Below are 27868 nucleotides of genomic sequence, written 5' to 3'. Positions count from 1 at the left end.
TCATACTAGAACTTTACTTTCTACGTCAGGTCTCCCTTGTGAAGGAATGATCTCAATAAGACCAACCTGATTAAATAAGGAACTTTCAATAATAAATGATATAAGAATGTGTCATTACATACTTATGTAGTTTAATTGAGGTATCTTTGTTTATTCCAAAGTTTGAGATTTAAAAGAAAATTTCGATTTTTAATTGGTCATTATTAGTAACAATGGTTAATTTATGTACACTCTTTGTAAATTGTTGACCAATTCATCTGCATAAAACATAATTCAATGAAATGCATAATTTTACCTTCCAAAACAAAACAGACAAATTGGTTACGTTTTATACAAGCTTTATTTACAATGTTGTTTTTCCAAAATCTGCAGTGTGGGAAGCACTTGTTTTTTCTTTAATCGACAGGCTGTGGTTTGACAGATTCTGTGTGAATCCCATCCGACCACAGCCACTCAGCAACCACCATACTCAAACGTCCTCCTAACACAATATGTACATGGTGTGTTTGTATACAAGCAATATAAAACTTGGCAAATTGAAAGGTTATATGCTACTTCAGTTTAAATGTAAAATAAAAAAAAATCCTATTGATAAAAAAGAAATAGAACAACCATTGCACAAGGTGTGAGGGATGCTAACCTTCCAAACGGGTTATGTTAACCCTCTATAATACATATGTAACGGTATCTTGACGGTTGCACCAAGTCAAGCAATTCTAGTTTTTGTCACCATGGTCAAAAACAATGGTTTCCCTAACACAGATGGCGGTATTGATACTGCTGCATGAAGAGTGCTTGAAACAAGAAAGGTGGAATCTTCCAATAGCCAATAATAAGTTCTCTTTTGCTATTGGGTGGGGAAAAAAGTAACAAATATGGAGGTCTTTTTTGATATTGAATGAATGAGCACTGCCCGTCTGAAGTACGTCTCGAAACAAAGAGACCCTTCCTGTGGAAGGGTCTCTCAAGAGTACTCAACCGGCTCTCCTTGGGAGCGGGAATACCGGGAAACGGTATCCCGATTCTCCCACCGTCACCACGGTGACGTCCAGGTGAAAATGAGGCATGGTGTTGGACGGGGAGGAAAGTTCTGGATGTTCCCTCATTTACGGATTCAACTGGAGACGTTAACGGCAATAGGTACGAAAAAAAAATGATAGAATAAGAGACATGCAAAAAATAAAAAATAAAATAAAAATCGACAAACTATACCATAACGGCATTAACATTGTAAATGAGTCATGATTGCATTGCATTTACTTTTTTTTTTACCTACAGAGTTTGGAAAAATAGGATGGTTGTTCTTAAATTCAGACAGCTAGTTCTACGTGGGAAAAACTATTGTTAATTATTATTTATTTGAAATCGGCTACTATCTCCTGGTGGTTTCAACATTTCATAATTGAAAAACTGCTCGTCTGTTTCAATCTCACGTGAATATTAAATGCACTTCCATTTGCCAATGTCAATGCATTTAATCTAATTTGTCCCAAAGATATTAATGTTTTCCTGAAGATCCATTTTTCCTTTTCCCAACGGTTGCACTGAGACGGATTTTGCCTTTTTAACTTCATGTAAAAAGTAAAACGCTTCAATGCAATTATATAACGCTAATCTCCTTTCTTGCATAATAAAAACACATAATATTTTGTTCTAGTAAAAAACTCCATAAACACTAACTGATTCTGTAACAGTATTAAGAACAAAACAAAAAACAAACAATAGCACTTTAGAAATACAAATGGCTGTATAACCAGCAAATTAATAACTTAAAGCAAGCAATATACATAAAATACCAGGCAAAACAAAAATAGGAATACATATACTAAGCAAATATATTGAGAAAGGGGCCACATATAAAAAAAAAGGTAAAAGCCATCAATGACCCCGTAATAAATGCAACGTATTCATCCATAAAGTTCTCAAATCAAACAACTCATTTGTATTTATTTATCCTTCTGATAACAAACCATCTCTCAAAATATATCTGTCTTAAAGTGAATAAAGTATAGTTAAGGCCCGACTTTGTTTCTTAGGTTAACGGGTAAATACACTAACATTTTCTATTTAATACTGTTGTCGGGTTTGAATGTAACAATGTGAAGCATAATGCACCACTCTCATAAACACTAATATAGCCCCCAGCGTTTCTTAAATGTCAGCTCAGTCTTTAAAAATAAACCAAAATGAGTTCCTATTTTTTTGTTGAATTTCATATGAGATTTCCCTTAGTTCTTCTTTATATTAACTATGCGCTTTTAAGCGGGATCTGAAACAGAAAGAGAAAGTAATGAAATGAAATGAGAAGGAAAACAAGGTGGGATTGAACCCTTAAAGGAGGTCCAAAGTTTAGCGTCAAGGTGTTCAGACAGTCGTAGGTCATTGCTAGGTCCAATGATTTTGCCACGTGTAAAAGCAGCAAGCATCCATTGCCCATGAAAATATGAGATGAAATATGAAAAGATGATCAATAGAGGAGGGAATCAAGGATAAGAGAAGATCTGAAAATAACACGTGAAAGTATGTAGTGTGGAGGGAGGGGGTTTATCGACCCCCATCTCCCTTCTGGTGGACGTCCCAGAAGTGGACGCACCTAGTCTCTGCATAGGGAGGCGGTTGCTAAGCGACCATGCTGATGTTGGGGCGGATGGCTAGGTTACTGCACAGGCTCGCAAACGCAACAAAGACTCATGCAAACAAAAACCAAACAAACAGTAAGCACAGGCAAAGGGGCGGACAAGCTCAGGCCTGGCGTCATGCAGCGAGACAGCGGCTGGTTTTGACCAGTTTTGGTCCGGTCTGGACCAGCTCGGCCCAGTCCAGTCCAGGCCGGTCCAGGCCAGGGTGTGAGTTGATTAGAGGAGGGCTGTTCATGCAGTGATATTGCTGTTATGGGGAAGAGAGAAGCCAGATGTCAGATGAATCAGGGAAAGAATTGTGGGGTTTTTTTAAGAGTCGGAATTAGCTATGTAGATGAAAACCAAATGACTTCCGCTTCAAATTCATTGAAAAAACAGGGCTGAATGACAACAGCGACAGGAATACTAGAGGGTGAAAATAAATACTGAAACTTACTTTGCCTGTACGCTGTGCTTAATACTAATTTATCATTGGAGATAATAGTGATCACCCAACCCTAATGTCCAATCAGGTAAATAAACAAACACGCATGTTATTTAAATCATCAGCGTTAGACTAAAAGTCCATGGCCAGAATACTATAATCATGTTACTTTGTGACTTTGAGTCCACTCATTTCCAGTGTGAGCCACTAGGGGTCAGGCTATTTCCCCCGCCACACATGTATCACGAGGTCTTTCAGAAGCACACTCCTAGGTCCACTGACAGTCAATGCATTTACCACACAGGAGGTCGCTGCCTTGCTTCTGCTCTCAAGAATCACATCTTTCCTCTACATTCTATACCAATCTCATCTCATGAGTTTGTTATCTAACAGTGGTACAGTAAAGTGTGGAGCGTATCAGGGTGCAACAGGAAACCCTGTTCAAAAAGACAATACACGTTTGCCATTATATAAAAACACTAACTCATCATTTAAAATCACTGACAACGTGTTAACCAGACTCATAGCAACACAACCAACATCCTGCACGATCCCCGTCTCAGTTTCTTTCACAGCTACGACTCCAACTCCACAAGAAGACCCCCCCCAAAAAGAAAAAGGGTTAACTTGAGATGGAGCGAACCTTCGAGAAAACACCATCCATTTGTATCCAAAGGCGAAAACTCGCGCCTGGTCGCCTGCTAGGAGCTACGGCGTGCGTGTGACCGATCATCCATCACCACTGAAAAACCTCAACCCCGTCGCACTCCAACGTTGCCTTCGTTCGGCTCCCGTCGGGAGCAGGTAGAAATGTGCGGAGGTATACCCGGACGGGTGGAGAGGTTTGTTGTTTAGACGCCTCGAGCAGCAGATGACGGGGAGGGGGCCCCAAGCGTCTTTGTTTTGTTAGGACGGTAACATTAGTGGAAGCGGAGGGGGCGGCCTTTCATAGAAACACCAGGCAACACAAGATTGTTTGAGGGGCGGGTGGGGATAAAAGGTTCATGTTAAAAACTCAAGGCAGCGGGCAAAAGGGGGCTCATGAGTCGGCCATTTTAGGGAGGTCGATCTGGGCGGGTAGAGACAACCGGAGTCGTCATGTAGCCTTATTTCCAGAACTTAATTTATATTTTTCTGAAAATCAAGGAATCAGGTGGGGGGGCGGGGTTGGGGTAACCTACCAAAAACGATATGGGACATGCCTTATCGCGGTAACCGGTTTGTGCTGGTGCTGGAAGATAGTTTAGCCCCGGTGGGGGTTGGGGTTGGGTGTGTGTGTGTGTGTGTGTGTGTGTGGTGGGGGGGTGGGGTCTCCGAGCCGCGGCGGGCTCTACCTTGCGGTAGCTGGCTGGACGTGGCCCGGGTAGGTGCGGCGGCTGCTGGTGGCCTGTCTCTGGCGGGCCAGGAAGGACTGTCCGGACCCTGAGTTGGCCAGGCGGTCCTCCGCCGCCTTCTTCTGCAGCGAGATGCCCTGGGGGGGAGGGGGGGAGGGAGAGAGAGAGTTACACACTGCTGATGGTGCAGCTCTAGCTGATACGATGCATACCGACAGACTTTGTTACATTAAGAAATAAAACACTATTTAACCGATTTGATATCACACACGTCAACTTTTACAATAAATCTGTCTATCCAAATGAGTGCATAGGAGTATTAAAACACTGCTTGACCAACACTTCAACACTTGGTAAAGTCTATGGCACCCCCTAGTGGTGCTAGGGGTACATGGTTTGCTTGTACAACAATGTATAAATTAATAGGAATAAAGAAAAAAAAGGTACGATGGAAGGGCAGGCCGTCTTGTCTTCGACGCTCTCTACATTGTAGGAAGAAGTTGTGTAACCAAACTATACCAATGCACCCCAGCCATTCACTGGGGTGTATTGGTATAGAGTTAGCCACGTTGTCAGAGGTGTGAGGGATTCTTACCATGTTATACCAGGCGGACACGATCAGCTTCTCTTCGTAGTCTCTCTGGGTCTTTGTCTTGTCCATCTCCTTCTGTTGTGAGAAACAGCACAGAGTCCTCAATAAAAGGCCAATCAAAAGTAATGGGTATGGTCTATGGTCTGCTTTAGGCTTGTTATTCTACCTCCAGCGAATGGAGCATTCGGTCCTTCTCCTGAAGCTGGTTCTTAAGGGCCTGCACCTCAGGACCTGAGCCTTGGTTCTGTTTGGGGTCCAGTGTTCGGATAACCTGCAAAACACACACAGAAATGTATGTCATTTCAGATCACCACTCCAGCACACACAGGGGTAATGGTGGAGAAGTGTTGACGCTCGACCTCCATGCTAGTCAGGGGGTTAGGGCAGCGCCCCCGACCGCAAAGGTGCGTTCTGGTTGGAGGAGCCTGTGGGCTGATCCCAAATTAAGGTTTTCCTTCAGCAGGAAGAGTGCCAAGTCAAGTTCAGCCGTGGAAAAGAGGAATACTACACCAATCTGCATCCTGGGATCTGGTGTGTGTCTTTTACGCGACCGATCATCACATACACACAATATGGAGGGGTTTTAGCCTGTACATTTCTGTACGGAAAGCTTCTTTGGGTCGTTTCCGCCTGGCAGCCATTGAAGCAGCGATCCCAACCTCTAGAAAGTACCTGAAAGGCTTATTTCCTGACTTAACACCAGACTGCCTGGCCTGTATGTAGACCGCCTATAACAATGACTTAGCAGAGGTTTGTGTCTTGAATGTACTCCTAATATAACTTCTCCAAATATGTGACTCAAGGTTGTGGTTTCTGTTAGTATCATGACCCCCCCCCCCCCAACTACCAGTGTCCTAGATAGAGGAGAAGTTCTAGGTGGGATCTCTTGCCTCCAGGTTATATATAGTGGACATTTTATTTATTTATATACCGTATATATATCTAACATTAATCCACTCACACTCTTGGCCTTCTCGAGGTACTTCTTGTACCTCTCCTCCATCTGCTTCATGTCGTCCTCCTTCTTCTTCAGAGCGTCTTCCAGTTCGTCCACCCGTTGGGCTGAGAGAACACAAATACTGAGTGATTCTAGTGATGGTATTAAGGACTAGAGTTGGCATTATTATCTGAGACTAGTGATGGTATTAATGACTAGAGTTGGCATTATTATCTGAGACTAGTGATGGTATTAAGGACTAGAGTTGGCATTAATATCTGAGTGTAGTGATGGTATTAAGGACTAGAGTTGGCATTATTATCTCAGACTAGTGATGGTATTAAGGACTACAGTTGTCATTATTATCTGAGACTAGTGATGGTATTAAGGACTACAGTTGGCATAATACTAGTTTGACTAGTGATGGCATTGAGGACTACATTTGGCATTATACTAGTGATGGTATTGAGGACTGACTGTTGATATGATGATACCAGTGAGACTAGTGATGGTATTGAGGATTAATATGTCATTATACTAGTGGGACTAGTGTTGGCATTGAGGATGAATATGTCATTATACCAGTGGGACTAGTGATGGTATTGAGGACTAACAGTTGGCATCCTAGTGAGACTAGTGATAATATTGATGGTATTGAGGACATTTGTTCTTATACTAGTGGGACTAGTGATGGTATTGAGGACTAACAATTGGCATTATAGCAGTTATACAAGTTGGACTAGTGGATGTTATTGAGAACCAACAGTTTGAGTTATACTAGTGATGGTATTGAGGACTTACAGTTGGAGTTATACTAGTGATGTATTGAGGACTTACAGTTGTCATTATACTAGTGAGAGTAGTGATGTATTGAGGACTTACAGTTGGAGTTAAACTTGGGCTCCAGGTCATCGATGTAGGCATTTTTCTTCAACAGCTCATCGTTCAACTCCCGCAGCTTGTCCCTTTACAGAAACACGGGCCATTAAAACAAAAACACAGATATGGGAGAGTCACAGACTATGAAATCAGAGAAAACTAATCCGGCCTGGCATCAGCAAGTATAAATGTATACAACATGAAAACTTACATGTGTTCTTGGTGCTTCTTCTTTATATTAGCAGACTGCAAAACAAAAAGACACAATACACTGTGAAACAACGTGTTGACATCAGGACGAGACAGCAGAAGGGAGGTTAACATGTTTAGGACATCTTGTGGGGAATGACAAGATTTAAAATATGAAGAACCTGGCTCAAATATGGCCAAATGTATTTTTCTTTTTAATTATACTAGGGTTGTGTTTGTAAGTTGCCTCGTAACTCTTTACGAAAAATATAAAGTGTTGCATGAACATTTGGGGTGTTACTGAGACATGTTTAGTTTGACACCACAAATTGGTCACTGTATTAAATGTGCATTCATAAATAAGTAAAGGTAAAGCAGAAAATATACAGTTGAGGAGTTTACATGTTGTTCTAGACAAGACTTAACAGGGACTTTTTGGAAGAAACCCAGCTAAATGTTCTACTAAGGGAGAGGAAGTGAAAGTGTTTTTTTTCTAATAGGAAGATTCAGAGAGGATCTAGATATTTAGGAGGCAATATTTAAAGGCGGTAAGAATCGAGAAAGAGGAATAAGAACTATTCCACATGAAAAAACTCAATGTAATCACAAACAACACATCTTATTGGAAGAGGATACTAATCTAACAAGGTCAGATTGTGAAAAGGATCTACACCCTTTAAATAAGGAACAGCTAATGAATTAATAACGTATGTCTCACAATGAGTTGTTGCATGTGTTCTAGGAGGCGTTGACAAAAGCTGTACACATCCTCTACAGAAATGTTGTAGTGTCCCTAGCCCAAGTCATACTTACTATGATCTGATAGAAGAGAACAGGTTTGAAAAGAAAATGGAAAATCAAAAGATTTACTAAGGAGTAGAAAATAACACAACTGCACACCAACCGCACAATTGTTTACATATCCTTCTCTGTAAGAACTCGTTTTTTTTTATCTGCACAATATACACCACTAATGATACTACAAGATGAAAAGGTCAACGAGAATATAGGAATTCATCCTCGGGGATAGACGCCAGAATTTGTTTATTTATAGAAATCAAAGCTGCACCCGATACACTATCCTGGTAAACCAGACCCTAGTTTTCAGTTCATGTATCCCTGAGATTCTGGAGGTTTTACAGTTCATGTTCTTCTACTTATGTACTAAAATAATTATCTATAATAATAAACCTGTTTTTCAATTCGTTATTGAATTTGAGGGGAATGGTTGCCATTACAGTAAGCACTGCCTCAGACAATTAAAAAAAGACAATTAATGTCAATAAAAGACTACAGACATTGGAAATAAAGAAACGTGTATGCTGTGGCAATACTAACATAAAATAAAATAAACAGAAATGCTCAGTATCTAAGCTGCAGTACTCAGACTATCTGATGAGAGTGTCTAAGCGAGAGTACCTGGATACTCTCACATGGTCAGAGAATCCCGGGTGCAGTACTCACATCGTCGGCCTTCACACCCTGTTCCTGGAGGTTCTTCTGCAGCTCCTCCACCTGACCCTGGCCCTCGATCACACGCTGGTTAATCAACCTGGGAGTAGAGCCAACCGAGGACTCAGTTAGCAATCCAGAATACAGCCCATAGCATTGGTAAGCATTTAACATTTAACGGTTAGCTAATAGCTATTAACACTTTGAAGTCAATTAGGCATTTGTGTATGCATATCTGTATGTATACAAATACAGAGTATTTAAAGAAATAAGGTATGTTTGAGACACATTTTTTGCGCAAACAATACAAAGCGACTAACTTATTTACCTCTTTAGTATTGCTAAATTAGCTTGCCTTTGTCAGAATTAATTTGGGTATCTAAAGATTGTGTCACGTGACTGAAATAAAAGCTTCTAACATTTCAAAGTTTGTTATGGATAACATCAAATATGAGAGGAACGCGCGGTTTAGCTGCAGCTCTGTGTTCCCCGACCTGTTCTCCGTCTCCAGCTCGTTCTTCCTGCGGTTGGCATCCTCCAAGAGACTCTGCAGCAGAGCAATCTTCTCGTTGTCCGATCCTTCCTGGGCCAGCTTCAGCATCTTGTTCTCGTGCTGCAGACGGATGAGATGTTCCCTGTGGAAAACACATGAACAGATTAATTCAACTGAGAATTCATTCAAATGTACACTTCCAACGTAAGTCTAATAATAAACTTTACATCATGGATACAAAAATGGGGTTCACAAAAACGCACGTACCAAAAACGTACAAAAGGAGGCATCGCCTCCTTTTGACCATTAGATGGCGACAAATCCACAAATGTGGTCAAGTGTATATTTTTACATTATTGGCCATAACCAGACCTAATTGCATATTTTTCCTACATAAAGACCCAACTATCCAACGTTGGAATACAAATTTACTTCACACTTTGCAGTACTGATTCATACTGAATCGTTTTTGTCTATTAAAAGATTTATATAGTTCAAAGATTATAGCGGAACTGTTACAATTACAAAGATATTATCGAAATCTCCATTGAATTGCAACTTTACTATGATCCATAATTTGTGTGAATTCTAGATGGAATAGAAAGTTGGCAATCCTCTATTGGGGGAAGGGTGCTTTTAAGCTTTGAACAAGGGTGTGGCTCACTGTTTTGCTTGCCAACTGCAAACTACATGATTCCAGACATACCCACAGCTCTCTGCTGCAGGGTAGCAGTGACTAGGCTACAGAGATTACATGCACGTCTCTTCAAAGACTTTGAAGAGCTCCTCAAGTGAGCGGCCTGTATTTCAAGTCAGAGCATTGCAACAGAAGTCTTGCTCGCTGTTGCACACAGAGAGTCGCAGGGAAGTCTCACTTAACATATCAATCGACTTGGCAAAAAACCTTGGCCCAACTATTGTAGAAAACCATCTACATATGTGGGAGAAATACATTCAAACCTCAATTTATGAAGCTAGTGAATCGCTCGCAAGAAAACTAGTCTTGCAGTTGTTCGAAGTCGTTTCAAAAATGAAATGGAAAACATTTATGGAAAAAAAGACCACCACAAGAAAAGAAGCACGCCAACATATTGGAATTTAAACTTTAAAATGTGTATCGTGGCTACCAGTAGTCCCTGGAGCGCTAGGGACCGAATTAATACCAGACGGGTCGGAATGCAAAAGTCAGTCTGATGCAACCCCGGCAGGTTATGCACTTCCTACGCGCCAGATGACACACACACACACACACACACACACACACACACACACACACACACACACACACACACACACACACACACACACACACACACACACACACACACACACACACACACACACACTTTTCAAATCTGCATCAGCAGAACCAGAAGAGATTCAATGATCTTAATAGTTATCTTGCACACATGTAGCCACATACACATGGACACAACGTGGTCGACGACAAACAGAATCCATGGCTGATTTCCGTTTTCTTTCTTTTTTTCACAACAGTCATAGAAATTATATTTTCGGTAAACGCTTTACACATGTTGTGCAGAGGCTATCTAGCGCAAAGAAAGCCCGATTTGACCGGGATTCCTGTGTGGGTTTAAAGGGACTTACCTTATTTCAGGAGTGGTGATCTCTGCAGCCAGCGAATCAGAGCCCTCCGCAGTGGCCAGTGGGAACAAACCTAAAATAAGGTCACAAATCATATTATAGCTGCAAATGGTTGTACAGGGAAAGGCAAGCATTAACCGGTTCAACTCGTGTTAGAATACAAATAATATCTTCCATTCATCAAAGGTAACTTAGTAATTAAAATACCATCTGTTGCCATTGCCAAAGGCAATTATGCATCTTGGCATATTAAAGACGCAAGTGTAAATGTCAATTTGAATAATGTTCTATTCAAAGAAGATTTAAAGTGCCAGTGAACCCACGGTTTCAACTTCAACCTTTTACGATAAAAAATAACTCTTGATTGAGAGTAATATGAAAGAGGGGCGTCTTATTCCAATGGTTATGACCCACACCAAAGTTTAATACTTTTTTTATACCGTCGTTTGTTATAATGAGCGATGTTGCATAGGAAGAGAGCCGTGAAAACCTAAATCTCATTCGCAGACATTAAATACATTGCTGCTCAGACACAACGTGGAGTTATACTACAAGTCTCCACATGTCCATACGCAACGCACCTCTGGCGTCCCATGGTCCTCACGAATTTGTGAATAATAATATAATAAACCATCGACATGCATTTATTTCTACATCTGTGCATGCATTCATGTCCACATCTGTGCATGTATTCATGTCCACATCTGTGCACGTATTCATGTCCACATCTGTGCACGTATTCATGTCCACATCTGTGCATGTATTCATGCGCACATCTGTGCATATATATTCATGTCTACATCTGTGCATATATTCATGTCTCAGCTGTGCATGTGTTTAGGTCTACGTCCATGCATGTATTTATTGTACCTGTGGAGAGCTGTCCCTCTTGGGCCTGAACACAATGCAGCTCATCGATGGTCTCCTTCAAGGAGTCTCGCTCAGTCCTCATACGCTACACAGAGAAAACAATAAGAAGAACAAGAATACGCATGAATTAAACAGGAAAACTGGTTTTCAGAGAAGGATTTACCACAAAGAGTGACTGACGACATACATTTAGACTACACATTTACAATGATGATCATCACATTTCACTGCCTCATTTTGCAGATAGTCATCACAGCGGACACACCTCTGTGGTTTGTCGTTTTAACAGCCAAACCTAAATAGCATACATATTCTAGAGCATATTTCTAAGTGATAGCCTGAATTATTTCTCACGTCACTGCCACAGAGGCAATTCACAAGGGGTCGAGATGTAGACACACAAGACATTTAACATATCCTATAAAAAAGACAGATAAAATATAAGATAAAATTGCACAGAGCAATTAACAAAAAGAATTGCCTTTACTACAAGTGATATAAAAAGCAACTGATAACGACGTACATCTTTCTCCTTTTGTAGGGAATCCACTTTCTCCTTCAGACGTTTGTACTCAAACTCCATCTTGTCTGCCTTTTTAGACTCCTCTGAGAGTCTGTTCTGGAGTTCAACCACCTGCAGGGCAAACAGTTGACAGTAAACAATCATAAACCAGCATGTTCAAACTAGAAATAAGACAGTCATGTACTTAAAGGGCTTTATGAAAGTTATGACGAGGGAGGGGTAGCCTGCTGAACTTGTGCTGTGCTGTTATGGTTTGGATAAGCAGGCACTAATGGCATTTACAAAAACAATGAACCAGCTTTGCATGATTCATATCTGTAGGACTCAGTGTTCTGTTCTTCCCCTACCAGAGGAAACTCGTATACAGCGTTGTTATATTAAACCACAGAGCCCAGAGTTCACTTTGACTAATCCTAGTAAATATTGATTAACTTCATCACCCATGGGGGTTTAAGAAAGTATGTGGATATTTATCAAGAAAATAACAGTGGGTTCCTAAGAAACCAAGAGGCATCTTCTGAAAGCCGTACCTGTCTCTTGTAGGTCTCAAGCTGGCCCTTGGCAGCGTTGGCCTTGCGCAAGTCCTCTTCCAGGCTGAGGGTGCTCTGCATGTACATGGTGTTCTTCTCCTCCAGGAGCTTCACCTGCACACATGGCGACAGGAACACAGACCATGAGGAAGGCTTGAGATACTGCACATCATCATTATATTAAACCAAAGACAACACAATGGTCCTTTTGGTAATCACTTAAAGGAATCATCCATTGCAATCAACCGGGAGACTTTAAAATGAGATATTAAAAAAAAAAAAAAAAAAAAGGTATCCCTGGATGTGGATATACAATGACAATTAATAGCCTCAATTTATAATTGTCTAGCTGTTCTTGTCACGATTAATCCTATAGGATGTGCTGGTATCAGAAGGGTTTCCCTGGTTGTGAATGAAAGAAGTGTGTGTTGCGTTTGCCGTGTGTACCTGTCTCCTGAGGACCCCCAAGTCCTCCAGCTTCTTCTTGTAGTACTCCACTGTGCCCTCCAGCTTGGACACCTTGTCTGAGGAATGCCTGTGGGCGGAACAGTCAGTACTTTTACAACTTTATTCAAGTAAAAAACGAAACAAACATAGTGGAGATTCATGACCTCTCTAAAAGATTCTGATATCTATCTATCCATCCATCCATATATCTAAACATAAAACCTTTCATACATGCTCTAGATTGAAAACGAACCCTTCTATTATTTTACCGTGAACCAAAAATACACAACTCCCCATGGATTACTTGTATCACCTTTGTGCGGTGTGGTGGAAATACCAATTAATCAAATTCACTTAAGATTCCAAGCTTCCCACAACCCACCACATGTTGACTCAAAACAGGTCCGGCCCGCCTTAAGCTCAGCCCCTCAGCCCCTAACGCTCCCCCCAACAGAACCCTCTCGGACCCCCACCTGAGCACATCCATCTCGTCCTTCAGGGACTGGGCCTCGTCGGCCAGCGAGGTCAACTCTTCGTTCTGGGAGCGCGACTCCACCAGCTCCTTGTCCAGCTCCTCGCAGCGGATACGGTAGTCGTCTTTGGCCGCCTCCAACCTGGTGGGGGAGCATCGTGGGACAGGGGTTAGGATGGGGAGTTACATCCTCAATGTCCACAGTCCACAGGCGAGATTCTGCTACGTATTGATGTTGATCTGGATACACGGTGTGCCACGTCGGGCAAAGCATCTGCTATGTGACTCAATAGTATGGTTTTACAATTGCAAAAAGCAGTAAACATGATTAGCTACGTTTCAGAAGGTTCCAAGGTGGATGATTACTTTCTCCAACATGTAGATGTTTTAGGCAAATGTTACATGGTGTGGTTTAAAGAGCTCCTCATGAAGATCAGCTATTGAGAGTTACGGTTGCACAAATCACTTATAGCATCACAAAATGTATAAAAATGCATTCATCTCTTAAATAGCTAGGAAATGAAAATACTCAGGATTGTGTGCCCTGGAAACAATAGCTCAGTCCAATGTAATGATGTGAAAAGCCAATAATGTCTAGCCTCTTGACCTAAAAAAACACTTCTTCCACTTCTACCTTGAAGTCAAGGTAGACGAAGTTGCACCGTTTCCTGTTATGTAACTACTGAGATATTCGACTGAAGATAACCTATTGCAGCAAAAGTGTAAATTGCAAGTGTCAATTGACACTTCAAAGTGTCAATTGACACTTTGAAGTTGTGATGCACAGGATAGGATTTGTGCACCTGTAACACAGACTTGTGAACTCGTAGACCTTATTTAGTGTTAACGTTGGTAGAAAAAATATTTACGACTTCAAATGTACTGTTACACATTTGGGACTTTAGAGTACACATGCAAAATAAATATTTACGACTTCAAATTTACTGTTACACATATGCGACAAAATCGGCAGTACAAAAAAAAAAAAATCGACAAAATCGACATACAAAATCGGCAGTTACAGGTGCTAAAGACCTTTGCTACAATAATACCTTCCTAGATTAAAGTAACTGTAATCTACAGTGGCCAGTATACAGTGTTGATTTCCAGCCTTTCAAGACAATTGACTACAGCTGGCTGAGTTTCTGTTCCCCAATTACACACTTAAAGATCCCACCTCCAGCCAACTGGGCGAAACAATTATGAAGCAACCGAAAGCGTAATGCCCCGTCCACCCAGAGATCAACTCGTTTGCCACCACACTATAGATTGTTAATCCAGGATTTCCGATAATTGATTGATTGATATTGGAACTAGTGGGCGAGCAGGTCTTGCCTGAAGGTCTCCTCCTGCAGCTGCTCCAGTTGCGTCTGCAGCTGCAGGTGTCGTCGGCCGGCGGGGCTGTTGACGTCCTCTATGGAGTCAGAGTGGTTCAGCCTCTCCATCAGCAGCTGGTTCTCCGCCAGCAGGCTGCCCTTCTCCTCCTGCAGAGCGGTCACCTGAGAGGTGGAGCAGGGGTGAGAGGAGAGGCATGGGATGGGTGGTGGAGCAGGAAGAGGAGGAGGAGGACGAGGAGGAGGAGGAGGAGGAGGAGGAGGAGGAGTGGGAGGAGGAGGCGTGGGATAGATGGAGAAGCAGGGGTGGGAGGAGAGGCATGGGATGGGTGGAGGAGCAGGAAGAGGAGGAGGAGGAGGAGGAAGAGGAGGAGGAGGAAGAGGAGGAGTGGGAGGAGGAGGAGTGGGAGGAGGAGGAGTTGGAGGAGTGGGAGGAGGAGGCGTGGGATAGATGGAGGAGCAGGGGTGGAGAGGAGAGGCAGGGGATGGGTGGAGGAGCAGGAAGAGGAGGAGGAGGAGGAGGAGTGGGAGGAGGAGGAGGTGGGGGAGGCGTGGGATAGATGGAGGAGCAGGGGTGGAGAGGAGAGGCATGGGATGGGTGGAGGAGCAGGAAGAGGAGGAGGAGGAGGAGGAGGAGGAGGTGGAGGAGGCGTGGGATAGATGGAGGAGCAGGGGTGGGGAGGAAGGAGGAGGTGTAAAAAAAAAAAAAATTACATGAAAAAAAGGGAGCGTAGTGTAGAAAGAGGGGGTGTATGGGAATTGCACAGCAAAACAGATGGGGCGGTGTGGAAAGTTTGAGAAGACGGGAAAGACAGGTAATGTGAGGGAGGAAGGGAGTTGGGCCCATGGATGAAACCAAAACAGAATGAGCAAGGAAAAAACAAGATAGTGGAAGAGGATTAATACAAATCGTCACAGTGTGGGAAAGAATTGAAAAGCCAGACAGAAGATAATGGGAAAGGGATTTAGCGGTTCGCTTTTGATATGCCATCTTTGAAACGATAAAAATAATAGAGCTCAATTTATATATAGCTTTCCTGTGCGAAACAATAAAATGCATTGGTTACAGATATTAAAAATAGCTGCTATTCCCTCGTTTAAAGAACAGAACAAACAAACAGAAGTGGGACAACGCCAACAGGGCTACATGCAGCTTTACGAGGCCTTATTATGTGATAGGCAGGGTGGGAACTGCCGCGCAAAGCAGCCAAGCAGCAACTTGATGGCTGTTGCCAAAGTGGTGACTACTGCAGATCGAATAAAAAAAAAAAAACATCTACCGTCAGCCAGCTCAAGGGTTAAGAGTATAATATGTAGAGTTTTCTGCCCTACTTGTTTTGTAATTTAAAGGTTTCTGATTTGATTGATAAAAACCATCAGTGAAGTAGACACTTGGTATTGTACAAAGGATGGATTCTGCTGCCAAAGGCAACAGGATTCCTTCGTGACTTTAATCAAATTTTAGACAACAAGAACGGCTTCGTGCCTGTGGGAAAGCATCTATTTTTTGAATATATGCAGCTAAGCAGGGAAAGCATTACCCCTTATTATTATTGCATTTTAATTAAACCTATAATTCAATTTAGCATGAGTGAAATAAAAGATTTTTGAAAAAAAATAAAAATAAGACTACATGTCCCATAATGCAAATTACGGTGTTACAGTTTTATATTCTCCACTACGAAAAAGACCAGCTAAAGATGCATAAAAAATAAATGGAAACATTGAAACACTGATGCAAACATGAAAAAGTAAAAACCTAAGAATTAAGACCTAATCCAAAGTCATCAGGTTTCAATTGTTTGCAAACTGAATTTTGTTTTTCTTGATTTTGCCCGGTGTGCCCTGAAAATGACTCCCTTTTGGAGCATCTCTGGTCCCAAATATAAAGCTCATCCCCTTCCTGTCCACCCTGGTCACATGACCATACATAGAAAAATACATCAAGGGTTGACAACAGAGGAAGTCATTAGTCGAGGGGTGAGACTTGACACGCCCACACGGCAATGCAACCGCTTGGTGCGCACACACATTAGGCACACACGTGCACACACGCAGGTGCAAAGAATGTACACACATGAACACGCAGAACTTCAAAAAGTGGGGGAGTCAAAGGGAATCCTAGATTCCAAAATGGGGAGCTACGGCAAGCAGGCGGGGCGGATCCAGGGCTGTTAGACACTGCACACACCATGGATGAGAAGGGAGAATGAAAGAAAAGTGTGGATTTACCCTCTCTTCTAGTTCATTAAAGTCTAACCTCAGTCTATCTCGCTCTTCTTGGACATGGAGGGCCTTTAAAGTAAGGCACACAGCAGTGACACGTCAGGCATAAGGTGGGGAAAATAGATTAGGTTCTTATGGAACGCTTTAAGACCAGGGTTAAAAAGGAGGAAGGTTTAGACCTGATCAATTCAAGACAAATCTAGGTTTTAAGTCATCATTAATACTATGTTATTAATTAAAAAAACAGACTATACAGCCAAGCATCTACTTTCATTAGAACAATCGTCAAAAACTTGTCCTAAAAGCCGGCAGAGTACGAGTTAAATAAAATAACGGACCCCTACTTTACCACCGGGTGTGAAGTTGATACGCATTTAAAAAAAGGCATCTAAAATCATTGGTAGGCTGGTAGGCTGATCATTCAATGGTATACATCTGGGTTAATCAACTGGCTAACGACATCACACCTGGTGTTAAAATACTGGCCCTTTAAGAACACACGCTTTGATGGTCAAACCTCCTATATGTGACCGATACAGGATGGCAGGGGTGGAAAGGATCTCCGTACAGACCTGCATGTCCAACTCTCGGCACCTCTGACCGATCTCATCCTTGGTGGCGAGAGCTTCATTGAGCTCCTCCGCCGTCTTCTTCAGCTGTAAGGTAACCAAGGCGACACTTCCTGAATATACAGCTCATATCTCCACTTCCTCTGTCAATGTCAGACAACCAATCAGAGAGACAGCCCTTTTCACGTAAAGTCAAGTCCTTTTAGTCTTGAAAATATAATAACGGAAATATTTAAAAGACGTATAAATAAGGTCAAAACCAAATATACAATTCAGCAGACATACTTTACAGAGTATGGTTGAAAAAGAAAATGAAGGAAATGTCCATACCTGTCTGTCTAGTTCCACATAGGAGTCGTTACCTCCCGTCACTGGAGTCTCCTTGCTCATAAGCTAGACAGGGAATGAGGGAAAGGGATTAGACCTTAGGCAAACTTTCGTCACCAATTAGTTCTGTTTCACAGTCGAGTAAGAAAAGGTTCACTCCCAATCCACATTTGATTGGACAAACCCCCTGCCTGTCAATTAGCTTGGGCTACCCTAAGCCAGCTGTGCTACTCAGGGTCAGTACATTCTAGCCAACCGGCTGCAGGGGCTCTACCTCTTGGATGGCCGTCATGACGACGTGCTGCACCGACTCCTCCATCATCATGATGGCCTGGATGTATTCTGAGAAGAAAAGAATAAAGATAATCAGTGCATTTTAACAGACCCAAGTACATCTGATCAGAGACAGACATCCCACATTCCGCCCAACAGATACAAATGGTCACACATCATCAGAACATGTACCCACACAACATCCAAACATGTACAGAAACACGTACACACAACACGTACACACACAACCTCCAAACATGTACACACAACATCCAAACATGTACAGAAACACGTACACACATAACATCCAAACATGTACCCACAACATCCAAACATGTACAGGAACACGTACACACTGTGGCAACCCCGATCCAACGGAGGAGTTCGAGCCCCGCCAGCGCCCTCTCCGCGGGCAGGTAGTCAGGGGGAGCTATGTGCCGCTCGGCGCAGCGACGCGGGAGCGCGCATCGAGCGCACCCGCGCAATCACGGCGATGCGGAGCACCCGGCGGAGCAAGACGGCGGAGGGTACTTAACGACCGCGTGGACACCAGTCGGTGGAACGCGACCGAGTGGGAAAGACGCAGTAGGTGGAGATTACCCGAACCCCCGCTAACGCCATTACGCTTCCCCCCAGGACGAAGACGCCGGGGATCGAGACCCCGCCCCCCGCAGCAGGACCAGACCCGGCGCGGTGTCCTTTTTCCCAGACCAGGAAGAACCTGAGTTGACTCCTTTGTTACCCTTTTTCTGCATGAGTGGTTATACGAAATAAAAGACCGTTAACCCACACCTTGTTTGGTCCGTCTCCTTTGGAGATCTCAGCCGCCGACGATCGGGGTTGCCACAACACACAACATCCAAACATGTACAGGAACACGTACACACACACACAACATTCAAACATGTACACACAAACACACACAACAACCAAACATGTACACACAAACACACACAACAACCAAACATGTACACACAACAATCAAACATGTACACACACACACACACACACACACACACACACACACCACATCTACATGTACCCACGCAACATCGAAACACGTACACACACACACACACACCTTGCTTCTGCTCACAGCTGACGGCACAGCCCAGGATGAGCTGCAGCATCCTGCCGAGCTCGGGGCCGTCCGAGTGCTCCCCGATGAGGTTGACGTCTGGCAGGTTGAAGTCGTTAATCTGCTGGCCGAGCACCTGAGAGAGAGAGAGAGAGGGGGGGTCGGGGGGGGGTCGTTACGCTTTAATGAGCCCCATCCATTTAATAGCGCACCTCATTAGGACCTCATTGGAAACGTTTACTGATGTTCTGCATTCAGCCACGAGCCCTTAGACGCGTCGTGTACGGTAACTTGGTGAAAGATGGTCTCCGAGAAACGCTACTACAAACATGTATGTAGGGCCTTAAAGGGGACATATTATACCACCAGGTGTGAGTGTGATTAGCAGATTTGGCAGATTTTCGATACGGCTTGTAACGGCTAATCACACTCACACCTGGTGGCATAATATGTCCCCTTTTAAAAGATGCACTTTAATTCGTATTCGATAGTGCTTAGAGACTCTTGGAGCTCATGGTTTCCACAGCTCCCACTGGACACCGCTGTTTCGTGGCCTTGAGTAAAGCTAAGCGGATTGTAATGGAGCTCAACATTCCTGCACTTCAAGGAGAGCTTCCCGGGTCCACCGATGCCAAAGCCCCGAGCAGCCAGCATTACACCCCGACATGGGGACTCCAAAGGCCCAGAGATTACGCAAACACAAGTCAGTGATTTACACGTACAATAGGGAGCAAGGATCAAGTCTGTACACTCAGAGGGATGATGCTGGGAGAGGGCACGGCAATAGTGTGTGGGGATTGATGTGTGGAACCTGTGCTTTTGACCCCATTCCCTGACGCCCCTAACTTGAGACCTCTTCATGGCCTGCATTTCAAAATAGGTCTTCCAGGTAGTAACCACGACTGAAATAACCCACAACATACAAAGCTCCAACCTCCATGCTTTGAATCAGTTAGCAAAGGAATACGAAAACATACAATAAAGATACCAGTAACAGCTATTTTATACATTCATAAGGCATTTCCTCACCTCTTGGTTGTAATCAAGGATACCTTTAAGGACTTTCTTGAGATTGCTGATCTGAAAACACAAGGAAAAAGACACAAACACAACTGTTAACACAATAAGAGAAAAATAAATAAATCATACCTTTGATTTACACATGAATAAATGTAGTCGTTATCTTACTAGACATTAGGGATGGGCAAAATGATTATTTTCCGAGAACTAGTTCTTTCAGTTCAGTTCACTATAATGATTCGTTTATTTGATTCGGTCGTTTTGATTTGTTCGTTACGTCAGATTACATCTTAAAAAAAAAACTAAAAAAAAACTTTTTAATTGGTCATGGGTCCGGATAGGATCGTCAAGACCGCAGTCCGCCGTTTGGAGATGCCTGCTATTTAGTATATTGAACGTCCCACCAATAATTATACCACTTGCTTACTCTCTATATTTCATACATTTATAATTTTATTTTACTTTACATTTGATTATTCATTGTTCAGGCATTACAGAACTTGCATGGTCATAAATAAAAAATACGAACTGCAGTTTAATTTCTTTGTTTGTTCTTAAATTGACGTAGAATGGAGCAAAGACTCCTGGGATTGGGAAATGCGTTTATCCAATAAACAGATGGAGGTCAAGTCTATTTTCGAAAAAATGTAGGGGGATATACAGAGTTCTTGTCATTCACGTTCGGGATTCGTTCGTTGTAACGAATCAGTCGCGACCGACACATCCCTACTAGACATGGGTTGGGTACAGTGAGATGGAGGTACCGTGAATATGGAAATACATTGAAGAGGTGAGACGAAGCAACACTCACCTTTAACCTCCAGTTGTCCCCCACCTCAGGCTTGACCCTAGTGATCCAGCCGTCGTTGAAAAATGACCCGTCTCTGGAAAAAGGAGTGGGTCAAAACTATTAGTACGGCCAGGGAGAGTGCACGACAATGACCACAGATGGAAGAAACACTTGATCCATATGGAACTATTCAAATTAAATCATCAAAAGGATCATCAGGAAGTAAGACAATAACTGATACAAATGGTAAATTGTTTCAGGTGGATGCTCATAATCGTGCATGTGCAGCCACTATAATTGTGATTTTTGCAAGAATGAACGGATAATGTCAAAGATGAGGTGAAAGGTCTATAAAAAAAAATCTATAAAAATGTACTCCGATGTCAGAAGAAACACAAGACAACCCCATATTCTAGACACAGTTTCTTGTCTTGAGAGAGGCCATTGTCATGGCCGGGTTTCATTTAGATTTTAGAATTCGTACATTTTCTGGAGTGCCTGGGCCATGACCACGCCACTGGTCAGGTCTTCTACCGTCTTGCATGGGGCCTCCACTCCAAACGTCTGGATCTAAAAGGAAAAAACATTCACCATGAGAACAAGATACAGACTACGGTAGGATTCACGCAGCATCTCTTGCCCAGTTACTGGGAGGGACTTAGTCTAACACATTGCGACTTTTTAGATAACGATGAGGGACGTTTTTCAAAAAGGAGAACCCAGGTTGGTGCAGGCTGTATGGTTCCCTTCTGCCTCCTGGTCTCCTGCAGACTGACAGGCCTGGTTCCAGACTGGCAGGCCTGGTTCCAGACTGGCAGGCCTGCTCTCTTGTAGACTGACAGGCCTGGTTCCAGACTGGCAGGAGACTGGCAGGCCTGGTTTCCGACTGGCAGGCCTGGTTTCCGACTGGCAGGCCTGGTTTCCGACTGGCAGGCCTGGTTTCCGACTGGCAGGCCTGGTTTCAGTCTGACAGGCCTGGATTCAGACTGACAGGCCTGGTTCCAGACTGACAGGTCTGGTTTCAGACTGACAGGTCTCCTGCCGACTGACTAACCTGGACTGACTGACAGGTCTCCTGCCGACTGGCAGGCCTGGTTTCAGACTGACAGGTCTCCGGTAGACTGACATGCCTGGTCTCCGGTAGACTGACAGGCCTGGACTCAGACGGACAGGCATGGTTTCAGACCTACAGGTCTGATGCCGACTAACATGACTGGTCCCTGGTAGACTGACAGGCCTTGTCTCAGACGGACAGGACTGGTCCCCTGCAGACTAACAGGACTCTTCCCCGGTATACTGACAGGGCTTGTCTCAGACGGAGAGGCCTGGTCTCAGACAGATGAAGGAGCAGCTGTCTAAGCAGAGGTCCACGTGTCAGAGGAGGAGGGGAGCGAGAGCACAAGGAATGTTGGAAATGCAAGCAGGAAGGGAAAGCCTGGCGGAGACTGTGGGTGTGCAGACTTCAAAATCCTCCTTATTGCATGGTTTTGCAATTCCCTGCAGGTTCCTTAAGGCACTAGGACTGCAAAAGTGCATAATAATTCCTGATTAGCCTATTTCACTTCTTTTTTTAAAAAAAATCACTGAGAACACAGAACAAAGTTAACCCTTAAAAATAACTTGAGATAGTGAAAGAATAGTAAGTGGTTGCAGCTAGATAACGAATAATCAACTCGACCAATACTAGACAACACAGACAACAAAGCTGTCTGGTAGCTTTGCTCAGTACTATCAGCGGCAATGCTGCTATGAAAGGAATAAGGGAATTCTACAAGGAATTAAAAATATAACAGATCACAAGTTTTTACAAGACAAATGAATGGCAAGTGTATTTGCTGTACATAACAGAATCCATTGTCTTTTTAGAATGCCATTAAACTAAGGCAAATAAGACAAATTGAAGGCCACCAATTGAATCATGAACAGGCGTTCCAGTTCCTTCATGGCTCACATTTCTGATGAAACAGCTGCTACTGTGAGGTTGACCACACCACCATTTTTCCTGAGTAGACTAAAAAGAAACTGCAAGACCAATCTCGTCCCATACGGATGGGTGGCTGGCTGTGGTCCGGTGAGATCGGGCTGACTGCAGTTGATTGCTAGTTGTGAAACTGCCAACTTTGGCCAACATTCTGTAGTTGGGTGTTGGTGTTGGCTGGTGCAGTGTGCAAAACACCTTACTATGGCAAACAAGTAGGTCCTGAATTGAGTGTCAGAGAGGGTTGCTTAACCTGCAAACCTGCAGCAAGAAGCGGATAAAATGTCAGACACCGATAGGATCCGATTTCATGCCAACCACATCAGATTGCATCCATGATGTGCAATCCTGTGCGTGATGATGACATTAGCCAAAACATGGGCCATCCCCCCCACCATAAGCAACAACCCAGGGAACAGGAGTTTGAAGAGGTCCGTTCCAGGATGACAAATGTGGGTCAAGCACCTTTCAACCTGCTGTTGTTATGAGAGAGGGAGGGGACTGTAGAGTCTTAACTTCATTGGTTCAAACAGGACGTGCAGTGCGGTTATAGAGTTATCCGTTTCGGACCGTTTGGCTATCGTTGTTGATGCCAAGGGTCTTTAGAAACCGACTTAATCTCAACAACAAATCGTGTATCTCTATCTTTCTCTCTCTCTGTGTCCGTGTCCATGTCCGTGTCCATGTCCGTGTCCGTGTGCGTGTGCGTGTGTGTGTGTGTGAACAAGGGTCAGTAAACAAGAAGGCAAGACATTTGACACAGTGTTCCGACACTCGACTTAGCGCGAGAGGGTTGACATTCCAGTGTGATCATACCAGCAACAAAGGCTAGTGCTGCCATGTTCCACACATTGGGCGTACTGTATTGCATCTCTTACTGTTAAAATTAATTGTGTGAGCAGTTGGGTTGAATCATTTGGCCTTCACTATGCATTACATCTGTTTGCTAAAATGAAATGAAATACCTTTTGTCGGAAAACCCATCCTTTTTTTATTATCATCTCCTATTGTAAAGTTCCCTACAGCCAGGCTATTTTCCTTACGAACATGCTAGTTGTTCATAGGGGCAACAACAAGGGCAACCCCGGCCCCCCAAATGAAGAGAGCTTTGTGTGTTTACACACATGATGTTCTAGCAAGGCTTAGCTTCGCTCACCTTTTTGTGACCTAGCAGCTCGAACGATCTGAGGTCACAATTAATGTTCAAATCATACATCACAGTTGTCGGTTGGTAAACATTGAATGATTTGCAAATGTTTAAAACACTGCAGAAGATGTACACTTTTTAGAATCCCTAGATATTTCAAATATCTGCTTTTACCTATAACAATTCATAGACCACATGAAAGCTAAGAAAATTGCACAGACATTGTAATTTCCTCCAGGCTTTGAACAACATCCCTCGAGCAGAAACATACAAGCATCTTGGAATGAATGCAACATCTAAATTTGATTTTGCATCAGAACTAGATTAGCTGCTCAATTCGTAAGCCACCAATTAGTACTGACAGAAAAACAAAGGGTGATCTGTAACCAAAGCATGTATAGAGGAATGAAGGAGGCCTTTTCTCCCGTTCATGCCCGGCCGGCACTATCTGCAAGTATGCCCGAGTTCTTTATTAAGCTTTCAGTCCGCCTGCTTTTGGTGAGGGGCACAGCATTGGCTCAGAGCCAAAGAGGAGGGGGGGGTGACCAAAACAATAGCACATGCTAGGCAAAAACAATTACCAAGGTACCCCCTTGCAACATTGAACACACAAAATGACAGCAAGAGGGAGAAAAAGGAGGACTAAAGCATATAAACCCAAACTTTAGTCCACATGTGTTGGTCTTAAGATGTATTTGGTTAATATTTATCAGTTTTTGTGTTGGGGTCAACAAACCAGGTCAGCCAACACTACTGCAGTGGTGAGGGACTAAAAGTATTTTGCTGATTTAATCTTCCATCACATTGTCGACTATGCAACCATATGTGCCAAATCCAGCACAGCATTCAGTATTTCAGTCAAGGGCATTATTCTGGCAGCCCAGATTGGACCATTGGGACTTGGGTTGAGTTTGTCGGTACCACTCCTTCTGGAGAGACAGTTCTAGGCTAATCCCAGTCTACTGTGTCATCGTGAATCACCTCATTGTGATTATAGTAATCCCTGGGCATTGAACAACAGTCTTCAGCAGATTAAGTACAATTTCATCAAAAGGACTCTTTTACTCTCACCATTACCATACAACAAAACACATTACACTGACGACCAGTTAAAGTTTGTGTTCGCTAATAGGCGCTCAGAGATCCCCTGCCTCCAGCAACATGATTGGTCGAAACAAGAAAAAAAATATCATAGCTCTTTATATATTAATCTAAAAAAACTGAATTGTGAGACTACGTTTTAATAGACAGAAATTAGTTCTTTCTCCTGAATAGTTGGTCAGAGATAGTAATACGTAATAGGCGTACTAAGCAATAAACAAGACAAAAATACAACTTAATTTGGGGTTCCAAGTTTCAATGTCAGAATACTGAAACATTTACAAAATTTAGAGGTTAAGTGGGATTGGCTCCAACGGGCTGACCAGTGATTGAATTTTATTTCATATTCAGTTCATTCATCATTTCCATTTTTCTGTATTGAAGATGTGGGCTAGGGGCCTGATAACATAGCCCTGAGCATGAGTCTGGTCAATACATACACAAGATTAACTACAAATGTGGTCAGAAACACATCCATTCCATTACACTGATAGGCAACCATGGCATCATCCAAATGCAGTTGGTGATGGGAAGGCTCTCATGGCATTTTCAGGCATTTGGTCAACGACCATGTATGGACAAATGGGTGTTTGTAGGGACAACAGGGGCGTTAACAAGGTATAAGCACATTCATTTACAACAGCAACTTCACAGTTGATTGTGAATCATAAAGGAGACCCCATAGAGATTATGATAATCATAACCATATACAACACTTTTGCATCGTTGCAAGCTGTTCGAGGTTTTACATTCAAAATAAAATATACTAATCTGGTGTAGAGAAGGTCTTGTAGTGGGGAGAATGGCTAGCTCCTGATGTTGCATTATAAGATGATTGCACAATTATAATGACGATTATACCCAGGAGAGTAAGTTAAGGCCATGTCCTTAGTTTAATGGGTTAAACACGGGCAAGTGGCGGGTCTCTATGGGGATATAGGAGTGTAAGTGATTGAATCCTCCAGCATTCTTGCCTTACACTAGTTAGACCAGAATAACAATGTTGTCATATGCATCCCTGCCCGCTCATATCTGTATTTTTAGCTGTGGGCTTGTGTTTGGATCAGTCAAGATCTAATGTAAAATGTACACATCAAGAGTTTGACTATAAGTCTCAATTGTAAACGCTGAAGGCAAGATTCCTCATGCAGAGTAATATATGGACTATATTTGGAAATAATTTTGATTTGAGTAGAGTGCTGTTAAGTAAGTAGAGAACCATATGATAATGGTATCTAGCATAGGACGTTAAACTATAGGCCAGTGTAAACACGAGCTACCAAAATGTCAATCTTTTTGTTGAAGACAAAGTGCTCACTGTTGTGCTGTAGCTCAATGTGTCTCGTTAGGTTTTGCTGAACGCATAATCAGAGGACAAATACAAACCATCTGTTGTTTACTCTGTTTATGTAAGAACCATAAGGTATCTAAAAAGGTATAGGAAAAACGCAGGTATATATATACGTAATATTCCTGCCCAACAATGTCTACAAAACTGCATACACCGGAACATTGGATGATCGGCTCCTTAGCGGTTGGTATAATAGCGATGAAGAGCAAAGCCTTCAGTCAAGATCTGATGTAAAATGTTCACACACATCGTTTGACAACAAGTCTCAATTGTAAATGCTGAAAGCAAAACTCCTCATGCAGACTAATATATGGACTATTTGGAAATAATTTTGACTTGAGTCGAGTGCTGTCGAGTAATGAAAACCATATGATGATGGTATCTAGCATAGGACTTCTTAAACTACAGGCCAGTGTAAACACGAGCTACCAAAATGTCAATCATTTCGTTGAAGACAAAGTCCTCACTGTTGTGCTGTAGCTCAATGTGTCTCGTTAGGTTTTGCTGAACGCATAATCAGAGGACAAATGCAAACCATCAATTGTTTACACTGTTTATGTAAGAACCCTAAGGTATATAAGATATAGGAAAAACGCAGGTATGACAAACTACGTAATTCACCTGCCCAACAATGTCCACAAAACTACATACACCGGAACATTGGATGATCGGCTCCTTAGCGGTTGGCATAATTGCGATGAAGAGCAAATCTCAGTGATGATCTGTCGAGAATTTTCTAGCCCAGATCGCGTTTAAGCATAGCTATGTCGGATGTCTGACATTATCAATTAAAGTAAAACTTAAATAAAAAGGACATCCCTGTACGTTTTACCAGCGGTTTCTCTACCAACACACCGTTAGCCGAGCCAAACAACCACACATATAAAATACTGACATTCCGTATACGTAACCAGCGTATGCCTCTGTTATCCTCCGGCCGACAGCCACACAGCAGCTAACGTCAACGTAGCCCGTATTGCTAACATTAGCCTGGAATGCTATGCTAACATAACCAGTATCTACTAAGGCCGTGTGTCAGTCCACGTAATACAATAATCTTCCTTTACACGACTTACCCATGTTAATAGGCTTTCACACAGTTCCATTCGGTCCAAAGTGCTCATCGTCGCCGAAGACTTTTTTGGCAAAACAGAGACAGGCGACGTAATGTGCCTCGTACACTCAGGAGATCTCCGCTGCAAATCCGTCCGGCCAATCACTGACATATTCCGCTTTCAGCGCCGCGCGTGTCGTTACGGTCCGAGGTCGCTGAGGGGCGGGCCGCGGC

The 27868-nt window shown here is 42.9% G+C and overlaps 1 protein-coding gene across 4 annotated transcripts; it reads right to left on the bottom strand.

The window, feature by feature from the left end:
- Positions 1 to 321: 321 nt before the first annotated feature.
- Positions 322 to 27819, bottom strand: hook3 (hook microtubule-tethering protein 3). 4 transcript variants are annotated; one of them, XM_030353779.1, is made up of 25 exons: positions 27657 to 27819; positions 21488 to 21573; positions 21025 to 21097; positions 20223 to 20273; positions 19197 to 19329; positions 18117 to 18184; positions 17846 to 17908; positions 17519 to 17602; positions 16953 to 17015; positions 14722 to 14885; positions 13388 to 13528; positions 12915 to 13002; positions 12468 to 12581; positions 11938 to 12048; positions 11415 to 11499; positions 10548 to 10617; positions 8941 to 9081; positions 8459 to 8546; positions 7017 to 7051; positions 6809 to 6891; positions 5951 to 6051; positions 5156 to 5260; positions 4993 to 5064; positions 4398 to 4534; positions 322 to 2886 (listed from the first exon to the last, which is right to left on the bottom strand). In XM_030353779.1, the coding sequence occupies exons 1-25, from the start codon at positions 27804 to 27806 to the stop codon at positions 2871 to 2873; spliced, it is 2322 nt and encodes a 773-aa protein (XP_030209639.1). In that variant the 5' UTR covers positions 27807 to 27819; the 3' UTR covers positions 322 to 2870. The 4 variants fall into 4 exon arrangements, with proteins under 4 accessions (XP_030209639.1, XP_030209638.1, XP_030209640.1 ...); XM_030353778.1 differs by having other exon boundaries at positions 322 to 2269; XM_030353780.1 differs by lacking the exon at positions 16953 to 17015 and having other exon boundaries at positions 322 to 2269.
- Between the last annotated feature and the right edge of the window lie 49 nt (positions 27820 to 27868).

The sequence above is a fragment of the Gadus morhua genome, chromosome 4 (genome assembly GCF_902167405.1).
Source record: "Gadus morhua chromosome 4, gadMor3.0, whole genome shotgun sequence".
Lineage (NCBI taxonomy): Eukaryota > Metazoa > Chordata > Actinopteri > Gadiformes > Gadidae > Gadus > Gadus morhua.
This window is presented reverse-complemented; position numbering and strand designations above follow the sequence as displayed.